This window comes from Manacus candei, unplaced genomic scaffold (assembly GCF_025592945.1).
Source record: "Manacus candei isolate 608988 ecotype Guabito, Panama unplaced genomic scaffold, ASM2559294v1 h1tg000011l, whole genome shotgun sequence".
NCBI classification, from domain to species: domain Eukaryota; kingdom Metazoa; phylum Chordata; class Aves; order Passeriformes; family Pipridae; genus Manacus; species Manacus candei.
The window spans coordinates 24,301,270-24,320,858 of NW_026138059.1; the positions used below are offsets into that span (position 1 = coordinate 24,301,270).

Consider the following 19,589-nt stretch of genomic DNA (forward strand, 5'->3'; position numbering starts at 1 on the left):
TCTGTCGAAGGGGCATTGAGATTATTTAGGATGGGATCCATCTCAATTAACTTAATTAACAGCCTTAAATCTGAGTGTCTAAAATAATCTTCCAGATTTTCCTAAGGAGAGTGGAGAGGCATAAGCATCTACAAATGCCACTTTATTCCTTTGTAAGGTGAGAAGATTAAAAGGGGAATAGCAACTCCAAAATGGTTGAGCAGTATAGTTATCACAATTTGTCTCTATGACTCTCTGCAGTCCCCTTAGGTAGTTGTCACACTTTCACGTTGTGGAAGCTGAATTACTGGAGTACTGATTTTCAAAAGCAAGCAGTTCTCATCACTATCACATGAAGCAAGCTTTAACTGTCTGGAGGAGGATGGTCAGAGGTTTACTTCATGATTGCAGATGACCAGCATATTATCCAGCCTCAGCCTGGAGCCACAGAACCCCTGAGAAACTGAAGCATTACCTCAACCACCCCTATCCCTGAAAATGAGCTTCTCATTTAATGTCTAGGAATACCAGCCACAGGAGCAGGAACAGTTTCCTTATGGTAAATTAACTTCCAGTTGGAGCCCCTTAGCCAAGACAATATATGTTCAAATCCTAGACTTTAACTCAGGCAGAAGTTTTGCATAACCTTTATGCAAAAAACTATGAGATTAGATTCTATGGGCTTTGCAATGCAAATTCACAAATCAACCAATTGTAATAGCCAAAACTGACCAGAAAACATATCAGGGTTTTTTTCTTCATTTTCCTAGTGCAGATTACAAATACATCCAGGAAATCACTCAACATACACAGAAATACACTCGGTATAAGTGTATTCACCAGAAAGTAACATTTGTGTTTTTTTGGAGTGTGCCTCTGAGAAAAGATGTTTTATTTAAACAAGAAGAGAAGAGAGCAGTGGTTTTTTTCCTCTTGCAAGCTTAAGCAGGTGTAGCAGGTACAATTTACCACTGGAATAATAGGAGAGAATAGGAAAATACTTGTTATCCATTATTTGCATTACTGCAGCACATTCAAGCACCTGTCAGTGAGCACTCCATAGACATGGAACATAAACACATTCCCTGCCCAAAGAGCTAACCTGCTGTGCAGGGCAAGAGGCACAATCCCATCCAGTCAACCATAAAGAGTCAGGAACTTCTAGGAAAACTATGGTCAGCTAATGAGCATACCAGCATAATTGCTCTTAATTGTATTATTTAATTAAAAATGACATTGTATCTAAACATTTTATAAACGATAGTTATGGGTATGCTGATTAAGAATTTTTTTCCATTATTTATTTTTGTAAATATACCTTTTAACAAACTAAAATCTTCTGCAGTGTAGTGCCACCGTTTTTTAAACTCAACATCAAAGGAACAACTTCCCAAACTTCTGGAACAGCTGGCAAATCCAAGATCTCACTTGTATCACTATTACTTCAGCCACCCCTTATTTCCTTTTCTCCATAATCTTCATGTAAAGAGCACACTGGTCTATCAGCTGGGCAGCCCTCGCCTGTCACCCGAACCCCAGACTTTTCTGCACTGTAATACCACTGTCAGGCTAGAGGGAGGAGAACAATCCTACAGAAACAAGTGTTTTAGCTCATTATTCTCCAGATTCTGGGGCCGATTTTATCAAGTCTTCATTCTGGATTTATCTGTTTCCCTATGGCTTTTGGCAGCTCTGAGATTCCTGCTGACTTTACCAAAAAAAGGAACCTAGTTTATCAGCAAAGCAGGAGTATAACTCTGACATACGAGAGGAAAATTTTGTGTAGGCAGTCAGCAGAAAGGGAAGGAAAGCCCAAAGGAGTTACCGACTCTCATTCTGTTTCCCATTGCTGAAACTGGTTATTTGAATACACTGGTAGATCTTCTGTGTTAATTAGATGTTATTTAATGATCTCAATCACTTCCTAAGGACCAGTGGCTCAATACAGCCCCCATGATAGCTCACACCATTCATGTTTTCCTCAAATATCCCGAGTTAGTCAATATTTGTACCACCTGGATTGTTCAGGGACAGTCAGTGGATGAAACTGGTAAATATCTTACATAGGCAGGTATTTAGGCTTTTCCTCACCATAATAAAGTTTAAATCTCAGGCTTGGGCTGTCAATGCGGGTCCTTTTCTTTTTTAAAAATTATTATTGTTTATTTTAGGACTTCTAAAAATCCCAGGTTGGGTTTTCTGTGGTTTTTTTGCTTTAGTTTTGGAGTTCGGTCGGTGTATTTCACGGCCGCTGTTGTACTCCCTCTCCCGAAAGGCGATCCCTGGACAGACGCGCGGGGGCAGCGGCCGGCCTCGCGGTCCCGCGCCTCCAGCAGCGGCGCAGCGCCCCCGCCCTGGAAACCCCTCGGGATTCCCCATCCTGCCGCCGGCCTGAGCGCGCTCATCGTGGAATCCGCGGGAAGCGGCGCCCAGCATTCAGGCTCCGCCGCGTCGGGACAAGCACAGGTACGGCGCTGCCAGGGCGGGGAGCGGAGCGCGGGGCTGTGGCAGCGCTCACCGCCGCCGGCTCTCCCTTCGCTCCGCGGCTGAACCACCGCATGGTGCGGCTCCACATGCCGCGGCTCCGCTCGGCGGCAAGGTGAGTCTCCGGCAGCACCACCTGGGCCGGGGGGGCGAGAGGAACGGGGGGCCGAGCAAATCCTCCCGACGGGCTCCCAGACAAGGCCTCCCGGCAGCGGCGGCTGAGCCGGAGCGCGGGGGCGGCGGGCGGGAGCCGGGCGGGGCGCGGACGGCGGCGGGGCCGCCCCTCGGGCAGGCGCGGGCGGCAGCTCCCCCTGGGCCGGCGGTGCTTGGTTTCTCCTGGCAGCGGAGGCAGGGCCAGGCGCGGCGAGGGTGGGCGCGGAGTTGGCGGCGGGGCCGGGGGTAGTTTGTGGCGGCGGAGTGCTCCGGAGGAGTTTGTTCCGCAGGCCAGGCGGGAGGTGAGGGACGGGGTCTGGGACCGGGACTGGGCTTGGCTCCGCTGTGCTCCGCGGAGGGTTTGCGGGCGGGAGTTTGCAGCGGTCGTGGCGCGGAGCAGCGGGGAAGAGCCCCGGGGTAGGGACGGCAGGTGGGGAGCCATGGGACACGATGGGTTGCGGCGGGTTAGATCTTTCCCTCCCCTCCGCTCACTTCCCTCCCGTGCTACGCCGGCGGAGTCGACGGCTGAGAAGGCGGCGGCGTGAGCTGGAAGTGGGCGAAAACTTGTTCCTTGGCGGGTTCCCCCGCCCTGCCGCGGGGTCGGTGCCGCTCGGGCGAGCCGCGTTTTGGGGGCGAGGCGCGGGCCGGGGAAAGGCGGGTGGGCGCAGGCAAGCGGAGCCGCGCCGCCCCGCCGCTGCCGTCTCGCTTTCCTCCCCTGCCACAGGTCTCGCTGCGGGAAGCGGAGCGGAGCCAGTCCCGGAGGGGACGCGCCCGAAGAAGGGGCTGCCCGAAGCCGTCCCTCGCCTCGCCGCACCACCCGAAGCCGGAGGCACCCGGGGGCGAAAGTTGCGCGTGGGGCCGGGCCGGGCGCGATGCCGGGGCGCGGCGCGCTCTGCCTGGGGCTGCTGCTGCCCGTCCTGCTGGGCTGCGTCTCGGCGCAGCAGCCCGGCGGCTGCCCGGACCTCTGCGAGTGCTCGGAGCCGGCCAGGACGGTGAAGTGCGTGAATAGGAACCTGACGGCGGTGCCCCTCGACCTGCCGCCCTACGTCCGCAGCCTCTTCATCACCGGCAACCCCCTGACCCACCTGCCTGCCGGCGCCTTCTCCGCCCAGCGCCTGCCCGACCTCAGCGCCCTCAACCTCAGCGGCAACCACCTGCAGGCCGTGGAGGCCGGCGCCCTCGCCCTGCCCGCCCTGCGGCAGCTGGACCTCAGCGGCAACGCGCTGGTCTCGCTCAGCCCGCAGGCCTTCGGGGAGGGCGGCAGCCCCCTGGAGGAACTGGCCCTCCGCGGGGCCCTGCGCGACCACGGCGTCCTCTTCAGCCTGGCCGCCTTGCTGCAGTCCGGGGCCCTGCGCAACCTCAGCCGCCTGGACCTGGCCGACAACGGACTGCTGGTGCTGCCCGCCGGCATGTTCACCGCCCTGCCCGCCCTGCGGCAGCTGGACCTCAGCAACAACTCCCTGGTGGGCCTGCAGAACGTCTCCTTCCAGGGGCTAGGCCAGCTGCAGAGCCTCAACCTCAGCAACAACTCCCTGGCTGTGCTGTGGAACAGCACCCTGGCCCAGTTCCGCAGCCTGCCGACCCTCCGGCACATCGACCTGGACCACAACACCTGGGTCTGCGACTGCCCCATTGAGGACCTGGTGGCCTGGCTCAAGGAGAGTGACCAGGTGGAGAGCAAAGAAGCTCTGACTTGTGCATACCCTGACAAGATGTTGGGCAAAGCCCTGCTGAAGATCAACAGCTTAGACCTGAACTGCTCTGTGCCCATAGACCTGCCTTCCCAGCTCCAGACTTCGTACGTCTTCCTGGGGATAGTCTTGGCTCTCATTGGGGCCATATTCCTCCTAGTTTTGTACTTAAACCGAAAAGGAATCAAAAAGTGGATGCACAACATCAGAGATGCCTGTAGGGATCACATGGAGGGCTATCACTACAGATACGAGATAAACGCAGACCCCAGGTTGACAAACCTCAGCTCCAACTCAGATGTCTGACAAAGTGCCCCAGATGCAGGGCAGACCACAGTACCTATGCATGAAAACTAGACTTATGCTTTACCCTCATGCTTGCTTCCCTCTCTTCTGAGAAGTCTCAGACATGCTTGTAACCTGGGGGGGATATGCCTCCTTGAGATTTCAAGTTCATTTTTGTTTTGAGAAGCTGGACAGCTGACCATAACATTCAGCTGTATGTAGGAAACAAGCTGCTACCTATTTTCCACCTTGCCTGTCTGTACTTGTGGGAAATTTTTTTCAAGATGTCAGAAGAAACAAAAGAATTTTCTCTGATGCTCCAAAGCCACCAGAGTTTATAAAACATTTACCGACACAGATGTTGTTCAACAAAAGCTGCCTCAACATTTTTGGAAAAAGATGTTATGTCCCTCTGTGCCAGTTTTGGTCTTGTATATCCAAATCATGATGCGATGATTACATTTCATAGACTACCTTGAGATTTTAAGAAAATAACTCCTTTTAAAAGCTCCTCATTTACATAGGAGGAAATCAAATAGTGAGCATGCACAAACACTGTATAGTTTTACATGTTAGAAAATTTATGATCTCAGTAAGTCTCTTACTATTTTGTAGATATTTTTGATTGCAGTTTACCTGAATCGAGAGATTTTTTTTTATACAAACTGCACCTAAACTGCATCTCATTTCCTTCTGAACTGTTAAATTCAATAAACGGTCTTACAAGAACTGTTGCGTTTGCTATTCAATGAGAAATGTATGGACATCTAGGAATGTGAATAGCGCTATAGTCTCAGAAGTAATAGCTTTACAGTAGTAATATGAATAAAATTTTATACGAATGTGTAGCTTAAAGACATAAATGTTTGGCAGTTTTGTGATATATGCTAGAAGAATTACACTGATCAATGATGGGAGGAGTTTCGTTTGGCACAAACCCCACAGTCTGCTCTCAAAGCAACTGCAAAACGTTGAGACGGATGCTAGGGTCCACCTTGCTGGGAAGGTACAAGCTAATAGAATTTTCAAAAGGTGTTCTCCAGATTTAAAAAAATAACCAAAATAAGTTGTGGAGTTTGTTAGCTAGAGAAAATTTTACCTGAATTGAATTATTTATTATAAAAAACCATACTTAGGTGCCCTGAAGTAAATTAAATGCAGCTCAGTTGTACAGTTGGCAAGCTTTAGGCTTATAAATCACTGCAGCATTTATTAGATTGCTAACTGGTTCCTTTTTAAGGTCTCTGTTCTCGTGAAGTTCTGTTGTGATCTGCATCTAGTAACTTGATGGAACTTTATCTTAAAGCATTTAACAGGTGCATTTCAGTATGGTATGGTACTCATGCTTCTTACTTGCTCGGGAATGAATTTTCTTGTAAATAGATAAGGCATGCAAAAAAACCCTTAAGAATGCATAATTTAATATGCAACTCTGATGGCATATAAAAAGGTTGGCAAGAATCTTCCAATGGCTGCCAATAATCAATGCACTTTTCTGATCTATTTATAGTTTCTTAATGAAAAAAAAATACACCAGCTGTAAAAGTGATGTGACTTGATATATATCAGTTTATCTGTGGAGCTTTTTCCATGGTCACTGTTACTTGAAGCTCTTGAGCATCTCTCAAATTTTATGAATTACTGGCTAATTCCTTTTGCTTTCAAAAGTGACAATTTTCTCAGATGTATGCTTTTGGTAAGAACTCATAAATATAAAATAGCCCTTAAAGCATCAGAAGAAATATAATCTCTTTAGGCTATCAGTATTATTCAAAAATATTTTTCATCTCTGCAACTTCAGACAAAGCAAATAGCACAAGTTGGTTCAGATTTATTTTCTATTGCTTTAAGTTGGATTTGTTTAACAAAAGTGAATTTTTTTATGTAGCTTTGTGCATTTACCCTTAAAAGGAAAAAAAGGAATGGGTATTAAATACAATTAAAGTATTGTAAATCAGTATATTTTACAGTTAATGTAAATTAAATGATAACCTTTCTCTTCTGCTGTCATTTAAATGTATGAGCAATATCTAGTTAACAGCATATGAATTAAGTTTGTGGATTCTTAAAAAGCAGACTGCCAGTCTGAATATTAGCTGCCCGTATTTTAATAGCGTAAAAACACCAGTGTGAAGAACTATTACTGTGCCCCTATGCAAACTGTTCATACTCAGTATACATCAGATAGTTTATGTAAGAAGCAAGAATTTATAGTAGTTACGCAGTGTGCTTTGTTGTATCGGTCATTTTGGAGATCATCAACTTACACTTACTTGTACAGTGCCAAGAGGAGCAGAGCATCATCCTTGCTTCAGATGCTCCTGTAATATAATAGATAAAATATGTATAAACCAAGCCAATTCTTAGGCAATTTCCTGAGTTTTGTTAACAGACACTTTAAAGTAACTACAGTAAAAGCAGTTATCCGTGATGTTTTAATGTAACGGCTGTGCATTTATAGAGCTGTGTAAGGACAGGCAACAACTTTAATTGCATTTTCTCACCAATGGAGCAAGTATTTATATAGTGGGCAAGTGTAACTGTTGTACTACACTTATTATTCTAAAGATTATTATTAATCTTATTTTTGTATCTTAGAAAGTCAATGTAATAGAAATTTATTAGAAATCTGGTAACAGCTACTTTAAAGCAATTTTTGTCATTTGCTTACATGTGTATTTATTAGGATGTATCATTTAGCATGTGTCAGTGTTGTGGTGGATAATGTTCTCCTACTGTGTTTGACCAGCAGTGAATGCTTTGGTGTTTTGTACAATGCATTATTTGATCTTAAATCCCCTTTCATAAACAGTGCTTGAAATTTGTTTTGCGTTCCTTTCCCAACATACTTAACAGTGGTACTCTGAAGACACAGAAAAAGTAACTCCCACAATACTTGGGAACTTGGTTAAAAACTATAAATCTAAAATAACATCAGTTTAAAGGTTCCTCTGAAGCACATTTTATAATCTTACTCTGCTTTGACACCAGAAATTCCAGTTGCTTGCTATTTCCAGAGCAGCTTAATTAGCAAGGCTGTTTTATTCACTCATTCTTCAATAAAACACATGCAGTACTAAATGCCTCTAAAATGTTTTTTGTATACATAAACACTTAAAGTTCTGTATGACACAGTTGTCACTGAAAAACATCCAGACTAAAGTCGTGGGCAAAGCTTCAGGGAAGGCTGCGCAGCTAAGTGGAAAGGATGGCTTTTCCAAGGTTCAGCTGCTTTCTTAAAACTATTTTTAGTTGTAACAAGCTTAAAATTTTCTTGACATAGTTTTAATATATTTTCTTAAAATACTTTAAATCGATGCTGTTGCCAGGTAAGAAAATCGGCAAATCCTTCTTTATCCAAGGTAACTTTATATTAGATCATCTGGCATTTTTTTTATATCATCAAGCCATAACATTACCAATAATTTTGGCATCCAGAAAGTGGTTTGAAGTTTTGTAAAAACTGCTTTAAATGTTTTCATTCAGGGTAATTTACCTTTTAAGCACTGGTGACAGTCCCCACTGATGTGGCAGGTACTGAAGCAGTCTGTTCAGACTCGTATTCTGTTGTTGACTGAGACGTCATTGAAAACAAGCATAGCAAATTATTCAAAATATGACTGCACTAGGATCCCAGTCCTCATTATTCTACGAGCATTTTCCCTGTGGTATACTCTGGTCTTTATGCATCTGCATAATTTCTTTTTTGCCTCATTTTCTCAGGAAATCCATTAAAAAGAATATTGTGATTATCACAGGTAGAGAAATCAGTCTGACTGCGCCTATATTTTGAGGTTTAGAATCTTCATTTCCCTTCAAATCTTAATGTGGAAAAAAGAGCCTTTGTCAAAGTGGACAGAATGAAAATTTGATATGCACTTTTTTTTCTCTTTAGCAGCTGAATGTTCAAGAAGAACCATTCATTCTCAGCATAAGATGAAGGAAAATAGCATTTGGTAAGAAAAACATTTTGGTTTCAAGCTTCAAAATTACATTTATATTCTATGAGAGAAGGTGGAAGTGAGAATCTTGTAAAGGAAACAGGTTTCTCTTCGTAATGGGTCAGTGCTGGAAATCACAATGCTATGAATAGGAACAATTGCTGGTTGATTCTGTCCGTTATGTTCTGGTCATTTTTATAGATATGGCTCTAATTTCTTCCTGTTGCTATAAATAGATTTTGCTAACAAGCTGCATCCCATCTTACAATATTTGTAATGCAGGTGTTTCCAAAGTGAGTTTCTTGTTGAATATAATAGAAGATTTAATTTAATTCAATGCCTGCTGATTTAATAATGACCAGATCAAGCCCATAACTTAATGCTCCTTTTTCTCTTGCGCACGTTCTGCTTACTAGTTGCAAAGACCTTGGCTTGAAATCAAACAATAAAAGCCCACCAATGAAGAGAGAAAGCAGAACGCTTGGAGAATGTAGCATTTATCTGATATTTCGCATAGAAAAGGGACCTAAACCACGTGGGAGCTGAGGGTCCCCTTGGTGATACAGAAGTAAGTGTACTCTGTTAGCTTCTTAAGTCAATACAGCAGTAGCAGAAAAGTGATGCTTTGTACCAACACAATAAACCTAACAGCACTTCTGTCCCACATTGGCAAAAACCCCACCAACCCTTTAAGAAGTAAGAGTAGGGGTTTGCAGTATAAGTATGTCCTTAGAAGGGACTTTGACTTTCTCAACTGTGTTACAATTTACGTGTTGTCACATCCTTGGAAAACCTTGCTATACCAGAAATCATCTGTTGCGTAGGCAAAGCTTGAAATCAGGCCTTGCATTCCTAATGTTAGCCTAAATAGGAAAAGCAAACTGTTAAGAAAATTAAGCCGGTGGTTTGGACAGCGTACTCATGGTATGGTTAATAATTTAATACTTGCAATTATTTATATTTTTCAAAGTATTCACTAGATAGCTTTTCCTTTCTGATGATTGACTAGCAAAATAACAGATTGGTCTTTCTAGTAATTATGCATGGAAGCATCTGAATAAATTAGCAATGTTTCAGTACATACAGTGATGAAAATGCTAGAAATTTTGTGTTCTAGAATGTTTCACTATTACAGAAATTTTAGATGTGCTAAAAACAGCTGTAACTTTTTCAGATTGAAGTTTGATTTCCTAATTAAAAATTATTCTTGAAGAAAACCCTAATAAAATATTTACCAGATTGCCTATAAATGTTGTATCTTTACCCTCTTATTTTATTACTGTAAATCCTTACAGATACTGAGGTCTTTACTAAAAGTGTGGTTGTATTCTTTTTAGCTTAAATTGATGATTGTGCTGTGGATTTGCATGATAGAATAGGAAAAAAACAAAGTCCATTTAGACAGCCTGTTTGATTTATTTAGAAAGAAATTTGACCAGTGAATATAAGGGATTGTGTTTTAATTGTTCTTGTTATTTTGGACATAATTTGATAGATTTTTGGGTTTTAATATATGGGGTATTGATTTTCAAATTGCCAATTCTAAATTCAGCAGTAATGTATTTTCAGGTTTTTATTGACTAGATCAAACTGTGTTTTAAAGTCTTCCAATACATATTTACATAGTGAAATATAGAGACACTGTTATTACTGATGGAACTATTAATGAAAAGTACTGCTGAAACAGAGAATGAAGGGTGAAAACCAGAGGAAAAAAAAAAGCATTCTGATGTTCTTCAACTTCTTTTAATGCAATTATTTATATTGTAACCACATGGAAATTCAAAGGGAACAGATGATGTTTTATCTTTTCATACATAACTGGTGCAGATCTCCGAAATTTTAAAAGGCAGGAGTGATTTTTTGAGGGCTGTCCCAGGAGCACAGCTGATAATTTAGTCTTGTATTTTCTATTGTTTTTTTCATATTCCTGGGACAGCTAACATGGAAGAGTGTTTGGGTTTACACGACAGATTGATCTGTCCTAGGTTTTATCATAGGACTGATCTGTCTTAGTATCTGTCCATAGTCTGCTTCAGATGTTCCATTTGTTCTGATAGAAATTCTCTTTTGTGGCATAGCCTGGCATAGCCCAGGGTAGCTTTGCATGACATTGTGGGCATGCATACAATAAAGAACTCATATGTCAAATTGACGTTATCAAATGTCAAATAGACATTTCAACAGAATTCAGTGTATATTTCATGCTGGCAATGTAAAGCTATCAAGTAATGGTAGTGAAATAGTAAAATAAAAAAAAAAAAACCTGTTATTGCAAGAATGCTGTAAGCAGTCATGAACTGACACCACTTTGGGGCATGTGAGTAATTTAAGCTTGTTCTGAAGACAGGAAAAGAAAGAAGAAGTAGTTACTGCATTGACAGTTTTTTTCTTCAGGTAAGTGTCTTCATTCATTCTCCTTAGTAGGAGCAGTAACCGAATCCTATAGATAGTTATACATTTGAATCCATTTAAGTCAGGGGCTTTACCCCAGCGATTTTCTGGTTCCCTCTTTTCAGAGGTGGGTGCTTTTGTGAACCTGGAGAGGAATAAGAGCTCTTAAACATCAGAAGAAAAGAATTTTTATTTTATATGTGCAGATATGCATTTCACAAATGCACACACACATACATGTATAAATATAATGGAGACTGAAGAGAAGTAGAATCCAAGGCACACTGGTCTCTCCAGTATGTTCTGTCGGCTAAGTTAAGGGCCTGTTTTTCTTCACACTTTGGAAAGGGGACCTAAGTGCCTAAATGGAGTTGGTATGCCTCTGAGAAGCACTTAAGGCACGCTTGATGTTATTACATGCCTAGTGTGACCATTACCAATAAGTTAGTGGTGAGTGGCCAAGATTTTCCAAAGTGGACATAGTTAGGGGTTCTGCTTTCAAAGTAGCATAAAGGGGCTTCATTTTCAAAAGTTGTTGAACACCTTTTGGAAAATTATACTGGTTTTAAGTGAATTGAATGAAATGTGGAAAGAAAAATTTCAATGTGAAAAGGCATATGTCTGGTATACACTTGAGAGAAAATATAAATACTTGTAAGAACTGAAATTCTGCAGTCCTTTCTCTCTCTGTCGTTTCTCAGATTGAGATCTCTTGACACCATCTATCCAGAATATCCTTCCTCTTCTCCAGCTTATTTAATCATCCCTAACCCAGATGACTTGTTTCCATCACCTTTATGACCAAACTTGATTACTTCACATTTATAAGCAAAGGTAGAATTCCTAGGAAACAAGTCATGCATAAAGTCAAATATTGAATATTTGTCACTAACCAGATTAAGGTTTTATCTATTTTTAGTCTTTCATTCAGGTTTTCCCTTTTCCTGTTTGTCCCTTTCTGTTTAGTTTTTCGGCATACTAAGAAGCTTCTATCGTAGCCCAGAGGAATCCTCTGATTCCAACTCCCAGTAACGAACAAGATCTTTTTTGAGACGATAGCCTCAAAAAAAACTTGCAGAGACAGTGTTCGAACTTTTCTGACAGGATAGTAAAATGTCACTGAAAATAGCTCTGCTAACATATCCATTTGTCAGAAATGCTACATGTGCAGAAAGAGCTGGAATGCTGAATTTGTGATACTGATATAGATGCTGTTTAACGAGCCTGTGAGGTTTCTACCTCTGCTCCGATTTCTCCTCCTTGCAGCCCTACACACACTCCAATATGCTTGAACAGGACTCAGATGAGTTTAGGACAGGCATTCAGCAGATTGTAGTAATTTATTTATATTATTAATCATATGTGAAGTCCCTTATTTTCAGGCACATAAAGAAGTATGTTCTAGTACTTGTAATTTTTAACATAGAAAAAGCTAACTGGCATACGCCTGGTTTCATAACTTATCTGTAAATACAAAAAAATGCTCTGAATTTGAGTTTGCGAGGAACAGATGTCTTTCAGCAAGCTTGAGTGTAAATTCAGCAGGATTTCCAATTTAATCCAGGAAATAATGACACAGAAATTTACTGCAAGCAGAGAAATGACTCGTTCTTCATTGCAGTTATGCAGACTATGCCTTTTCTATGAAGCAGTGCAAGGTGTTTTATCTCCTAGGTTTCCAGGGAGACAATCACAATCCAGTAGGGGTTACTGTTGTTCTTAATAAAGCTCTCTAGATTTGTAGTTTTAGCAATTTTTCTGACCAAAATCACAGAGATAGCAGATAGGATTTGATAAATGACACTGAGTAACGTGAGTTGATGTGACCTATTTCAAACACAGATGATGCAGTGATGCACCAGCTTAGAGTAGATGGTAATAGTGCTTTCACCAGCTAGAATCATTTTAACTGGCAGGAAAAGACTCAAAACTGAGTATTAGTAAATGTAGAGAGCTATACAAACTATGCTTAGCATTTAGCAGTTGATATAGAATATAGGATATCAAAAAGGTTTCATTTATAGGTGTGAAGAACCACCTCTACCACAGTAATTCTATTTTTTTTTTTTTTGCATACAAGTTGTGTATGAATTCACAGAAATCTCTATGTCTGCTATGTCATTTAGAAGGAAAATTGAAGCAAGTGACAACTGATTAATGTAAATCACATTAATAGCCAAAAATCTTATCTCTCAAAATAATACTAGTTACCGATCTTATTATTGATGAAAATTCAAGAAATTTTGTTCACAGAAATATATTTGCCTCACATATTTCTTTGTCCTTATACGTTGGACAGTGAAAACACATAAGTTTTCAGAGGCAATGTTCAGTACAAGGAGATCAATGGATAGTACAACAGTGCTACTGAGGACCCACCAATCTTATTTTCCATTATTTTGCCATGTGAAGGGGGGAAGTAGAAAAGGGAAAATCTTCAACAGAACAAACTGTTTAAGAAAGGAAGGTGGTAGAACCAGAAATCTCCTCCAATGGCAGTTCTTTTTGCACTTACTGAAGAATGATGTGGCAACATTAGTGATGCTGACATAGAGGATAGTAAGGTTTCTTTCAGAAGTTTCACAGAATCACAGAATATGCAGAATCACAGAATATGCAGAGTTAAAAGCAACCCACAAGGATCATCGAATCCAGCTCCTGTCCCTGCACAGGACCATCCCCCAGAGTCACACCATGGGCCTCAAAGTATCATCCAAATGCTTCTTGAACTCTGTCAGGCTTGGTGCTGTGACCACTTCCCTCAGGAGCCTGTTCCAGTACTCAGCCACTCTCTGGGTGAAAAATCTTTTTCTAATATCCAACCTAAACTTCCCCTGACACAACTTCAGGCCATTCCCTTGGGTCCTGTCACTGGTCACAATAGAGAAGAGATCAGTGCCTGCGCCTCCTCTTCCCCTTACAAGGAAATTGTAGACTGCAATGAGGTCTCCCCTCAGTCTCCTCTTCTCCAGGCTGAACAGACCAAGTGACCTCAGCCACTCCTCATACAGCTTCCCCTCAAGGCCCTTTACCTTCTTCATTGCCCACCTTTGGATACTCTTTAAGAGCTTAATATCTTTCTGATATTGTGGTGCCCAAAACTGCACACAGTATTCAAGGTGAGGCTGCACCAGGGCAGAGCAAAGCATCCCTTGGAAGCTTCAGGTTATTTAGGTTTACTCAGGGTTTTACATTGTTGGAGCCACAACTAATTAATACATTAACATTTAATCTAGGTCACCATAAAATACTACTGCCAGAATGTGCTATACATTTTCTTCCCGTAGTTTTTACACTGCACTCTGTGCCTTCCAGTAATGCATGAAGTGGCTGTTGTTCTCTCCTTCTCCTCCCAGGGGAAGTGTGTACACTGGCTGAGGGATACTGTCTTGCCTTATGTTTCTGGAAAAAGTCATAAGCAAAGTAAAGCACCTTGTACTTACGAGTTGATTTGCTTTATGGTACTTTCTAATTCCTGGATGAATAAGTTCTTTTGGAAAGCCTACTGCTAGGAAAAGTTTTGTCTCCTGTGCAATAGGCCTTTTGTCTTCTTTAGAAGTAAATGTTAGGTACATTTTTCTCCTCTTTAATTTAGCCCTAAATGTTCATCTTTTCAAAGGAATATTATAGTCTTAAAATTGTCTTTTGCATCAGTAAATGGAATATCAACTGTGCATAAATTTTGTAGCATGATGAAACTCACAGGAATATTATTGTTTAGAAACAGTGAAAAAATGAGTAAAGATCCTACCAATTAAGTTTTTAAAGTACATCACAGTAAATGAAGTCTAAGCTTATACCATTGCAGACACCCCCACTGCTCCTGGTAACACTGCTCCAAGCAGAAAGCCCAGTATTATGATATAGTCAGCTTTCAGGGCTAAGTGTTCCAACAGCAAAATGAGGTTTGCATTTCTGTATTGGGTTGATTCTATGAGTTTGCTACGGTATTGATTTTTGCAAGAGGCCAGACCATAGGCAAAGCTCTGAAATGTGGGTGCCATAATACCCTGTGAACTCTCTCCTGTCTCCCCTTTCTCCCCCCTCCCTTCTCTTTTCTCTCCTCTCTCTCCTCTCCTGTAGGCTGTGTTGTCCTGACTGATCAGGGCCCCACCATCCAGCTAAAAGGACATGAATTTCACCCTTTTACCTTCCTGGGGACACAATATTTGCACCTCAGGGATTGATTTTAGTGTCTTTTCTGCATCAGCCAAAATGTAACATGTGCTGATCTGAGCTTTGCAGTTAAGTGCATCAGGGATACAAAGTAAACTGGAGATGTGCATGCAACTTAGTCATCTTGTGAATTGCTTTCACTGCCTTTAAAAGATGAGGGGAAACATCCCCATACCCCTTTATTTTATACAAATAAATAAAATACATTTTATGCATTTTCAATTTGTATATGTACATGCATATATATATGTGCACATTTATATAGTACATTTTAAAATTCTTGCATATTTGGTATGTATGTAAACACATGCTCCTTATATACAGGCTATGCAATTCTTGCTGGAAAATAATATTTCAGTTTTATCTCATGTACAGGCTTTTACAAATAATGCTAACTGAAAGCTATTTATATTTTGCTCACTTTTTTAGATAAAAGAAGTAGAGTCACTGGTTTAAAATTAATTATTGCAGTAAGTTCTGCGATAAGTATTTTTGATAAGAGGAATGGTAGTTCAGGTTAGCATGGCAATTTTTAGTATCTGTTCGGCTTTCTGAGTAGCTTTAGAATTCTGTAACTTGTAAAACAGGCAGATAGAAGCCTATCCTGAGTGAATAGTTTAGCACAAAATACTCCCTTATCTTTACTTTGTTTTTATTGCTCCTTCAGCATGAGGATGCTGCCAATATTTTGACACTTTTTTCCTCCTTAAAATCTGCATATCTCTGTCTGTGATGGTATTCCTTCAGAGAAAAAGAGCAAGGGGTTGGGATATTCTTGAATTTTCTTGTCAAAACACCGACAGGATAATTACCAAGAGATGATACAATTTGTCAGCGGGAGAGTGGGTGTTTATGCATTGTGAGGGAGTGTTGGTGTGGTGAGTGCATTGTGCAGGTGTCTCATCCTGCTTCTGTAATGTGAAAGCCCTTGCTCCCCAATCTTCAAATGCGGTTGGGGAGCAAGGGCACTTCGTGAAAGGTGACCTAAGATCAGCGTTGCCTTTGTCCTGGAGTGCCTGTTTGCTGGGTTGTAAAGGATAGAGGCCTCCACACTGTGCCAATATCTTGCAGGTCTTAAGAGCTGTTGTAGTGAAGGAGGTTGTCAGACATCATGTAATGGCTTTTTGGCATTCCTGCCTCTGGTCTCTCTATGCTCCCAGTGATCCTTTTGTGGCCAGTTATCCTGGCTTGGTGGCTGTTTTGTACAGGCAAAGCAACATAAACCAGACTGATTACAGGGGAGGACTAGACCTCCATCCTTATTCCAAAATCACAAAAATGCATGATCCATAATGTGACCTGGGGCACTCCAACAAGAGGAACAGGAGCTTCAGAGGTATTTCCTTGGGCTCTGGGGATAAACTGTTCTTGGCAGAGATTATTTAGATTTGCTTGGGGAGAGAGAGCTCTATCGGTGACAGGAAAAATATTCTAGGGTGCAATTTGTGCTAAGCACTCATGGAAGCTCTCTTTAGCCCATCAGTTGCCAGTTACCTGGTAGCACAAAGTAGTAACACAGAGGACTGCCTTTGAAAAAAGAAGGGGAAAGGCAGTTGATTTCATTTGCAACTTTATTTTTACTAATGGATACTACAAAGCAGGACTTGTGAATAGTGCAAAAATTAGGAGTTAGTGGAGGTCAGATCATGACTATATGACTCAACAATAGAGTATTGTAAAGTAGGAATAGGTAAGCGTTCTGCCTACATTAGGAACAATGTTTTTAGAAAATAGTAAATAGTACCTTCTAGGTACAAAGTACTTAGCATTATGAAAGGGCTCTGCCAGGAAAGAGATTTTTAAATGAGGAAAGTTGAGGCAAGCCTAAGAATTCTTCTTGAAACAGATAAATACTGCATGCTAAACTGGGGGAAAGCCTCTAGTTTAATGTGAAGATTCCCGAGTTGGCTTTAAATGCTTTGCTTTGTGTACAAGGAGTCTAGCTGTGGCAATACAGAACTCTTTGCAAGAGAATTTACTCTACCAGAGAGACTTCATCTTTGAAGAGCAACAGCAGTAACAGCAAAAAGATACCTTCTTTTTTGCCATAACAATTCTTCAAAAAATATTAAAAAACTAATACAGGACAAATCCCTAGTAGAAAAATAATTCAGAAAAAGAGATCCTATTTAGTGAAGAAGAATGAAGCTGTGAAAAGACTGCAGTGAAAGAGGACGAAATCATCCCAGATGCTTTAGATTGTACGAGAAGCAGATTTTCTGCTGGATTTCATGCCACTTTGAACATCATTGGTCCCTGACTAAGCTCCTTGTCAAAGCCCAGCCAAGCCATGCCATCTTTCCTGGGGACAGCCAGGTGTGCCTCAGCCATCACAGCACCTGTGCTCATAGCATATGCCCTGTGGAGGAGGACAGCAGTGAAGCAGATCATGAGCTTTCTTTTAATAAATAAATTGATAAAAAGGTCTGTGCAAGAGACTTTGCAGAAACCTCTGAGGGATGCTCTGGCCCAGTCAGTCTTAAAGACTGTGGCCAGTTTGCTTTGAAGTATTTGTATCAAAGTAACATAAACACTGCACTACTTCTCTTTCATTTATTTTCTTTCACATGCTTCCAAATGTGCTAATTTTATGCACAGATGTCTGTTAGCTGTAACAAATGTTTATCCTCAGCTAGAGCTGAGCTCTTATGAGTACACAGCAGCAATTGCAAGCAGACGTTTGAGCAAGGCAGGTATGCAGCTGCTCCTTTTTTTTTTCCAGCTGGCCCTTCTCAAAAGACCTGAACTTCCTAAGGTCTGAGTTGTAATTAATAAGCTTCGGTAGGAGCTGTGCATGAAATACCTGAAAGTAGCTGAATGCTCAGAAAGGTGTATCCAATACTTGAAGCAGGTGATTTCTCTGAGCTAACCATTCATGTTCCTGGCCAGCAAAATAAGCTGAACTTTTGAGCAACTCAGTCACAAAGTAAAGTAATGCATTGGTTTTACAAGTAAAAGTGTCTTAACACACTGCAGCAGGAGGTAGAAGATAGTTTTCCCAAGTGTTTTGTATTGTGTCTTGTAAATTTTGACTGCACTTCAAAGGAAAACAGGTAGATGTGCTTTCTTCAGACACTGCACCTCTAATATCCTGAAATAACTGAAGTACATTCTGCTTATGATCATGTCACATCAATGATACTTTTTAATTCATGAAGGGGGAGAAAAGCTTGGAGAGAGCAGGTGATTGACTTACATCTGTTCTGGGAGAGCAGATCGTGATTTTGTCTCATAACTTTTCTGATCCATCATTAGAAAAGATGTTAAGTACAATGAGCTGCTAAACCCAGTTTTTAGTACTTTATTAGTAAAATGAGATTAGTATACTCTCTAATGGTGTGATTTATATTGGATTTTTAAATTTTTATATCACCCAAAGGCCTCAGTAAGTCCTAAGACTCATCTTGCACTGCAGCTAAACATCCTTAAAAAATCCCGTCACCAAGGTGAATGTGATTTGCTCATCAAATTATGACACAAATTGGCTTTCCATATATGTTTCAAATTTATATGTCAGGTATTATACACACACACACCCCTTTAGGAAAGACTGAAATAATTCTAGGACATTGTGACTTAGAGAATATACAATGCAGTTTGGGGGTTGTTGGGTCAGGAAATAGGCAAACTGAAATTCAAGCGACTACAACCCTCTGCTTGCCAAGTTGTTCCCTTGGACAATTCCTTCCTGTGACTGGAGTCTTTCCCCAGATTTTCTCCTGCAGTGTGGTGGGTTGACCTTGGCTGGATACCAGGTGCTCACCCAGCCAGTCTATCACTGCCCTTCCCAGCCAGACAGGGGAGAGTGTAAGATGGAAAACAACTCATGGGTACGGATAAGGCAGTTTATTAAAGCAGAAGCTAGATGGAAACTTGCACATGCAAAAGCGAAGCAAAAGATAGCAGGGTTTGTTCTCTACTTCCCATCGGCAGTGATGTCCGGCCATCTCCAAGAAGCAGGGCTTCAGCACACATAGTGGTTCCTCAGCAGGCAGCCATTGGAGACAATGCCTGCCTTCCTGCTCCTTGCCTTAGCTTTTATATCTGAGCCGATGTCATGTGGTCTGGAATATCCCTTTGGTCAGTTTGGGTCAGCTGGCCTACTTGGGTCCCCTCCCAGGATCTTGCCCTCAATTGAGGAAGGAATGTTACAGTGTTGGTGCTGTGCTCAGCAGTAGCCAAACCACTGGGGTGTTACCAACACCCTTCTAGCTACCAATGCAAAGCACAGCACTGTGAGAGCTACTATGGGGAAATGAACTCCAGCTCAGCCAGACCCAGTACATACAGACGCATCTTTTTTGCTGTATTTTGAAGGAAGAGGCTGAACACTTAAGCGGAAAGGCTGTGGAACAGGGTCTTGTAGAGCAAGGCTGAAGAGAGGAATGATTGGAGAATGATCGCAGGTTTTTAAGGTCATGAAGACTTCAGCTTCTTAAATGTCTGAAGCCAAATGACTTTGCCTGGTCCGTGTGCAGATCTGCCA

General features: G+C 41.8%; 1 protein-coding gene across 2 annotated transcripts; it reads left to right on the forward strand.

The window, feature by feature from the left end:
- The first annotated feature begins 1,286 nt into the window (after positions 1-1,286).
- On the forward strand, positions 1,287-7,417 carry TPBG (trophoblast glycoprotein). 2 transcript variants are annotated; one of them, XM_051777966.1, is made up of 2 exons: positions 1,287-2,578; positions 3,341-7,417. In XM_051777966.1, the coding sequence occupies exons 1-2, from the start codon at positions 2,538-2,540 to the stop codon at positions 4,611-4,613; spliced, it is 1,314 nt and encodes a 437-aa protein (XP_051633926.1). In that variant the 5' UTR covers positions 1,287-2,537; the 3' UTR covers positions 4,614-7,417. The 2 variants fall into 2 exon arrangements, with proteins under 2 accessions (XP_051633926.1, XP_051633927.1); XM_051777967.1 differs by lacking the exon at positions 1,287-2,578 and adding an exon at positions 2,652-2,918.
- Positions 7,418-19,589: the final 12,172 nt, after the last annotated feature.

Bases quoted from the DNA above. Each gene is read 5' to 3' on its own strand.
- TPBG (XM_051777966.1), top strand. From the start codon at position 2,538: ATGGTGCGGCTCCACATGCCGCGGCTCCGCTCGGCGGCAAG. The intron at 2,579-3,340 runs GTGAGTCTCCGG...CCCCTGCCACAG, and splicing joins CGGCTCCGCTCGGCGGCAAG to GTCTCGCTGCGGGAAGCGGA.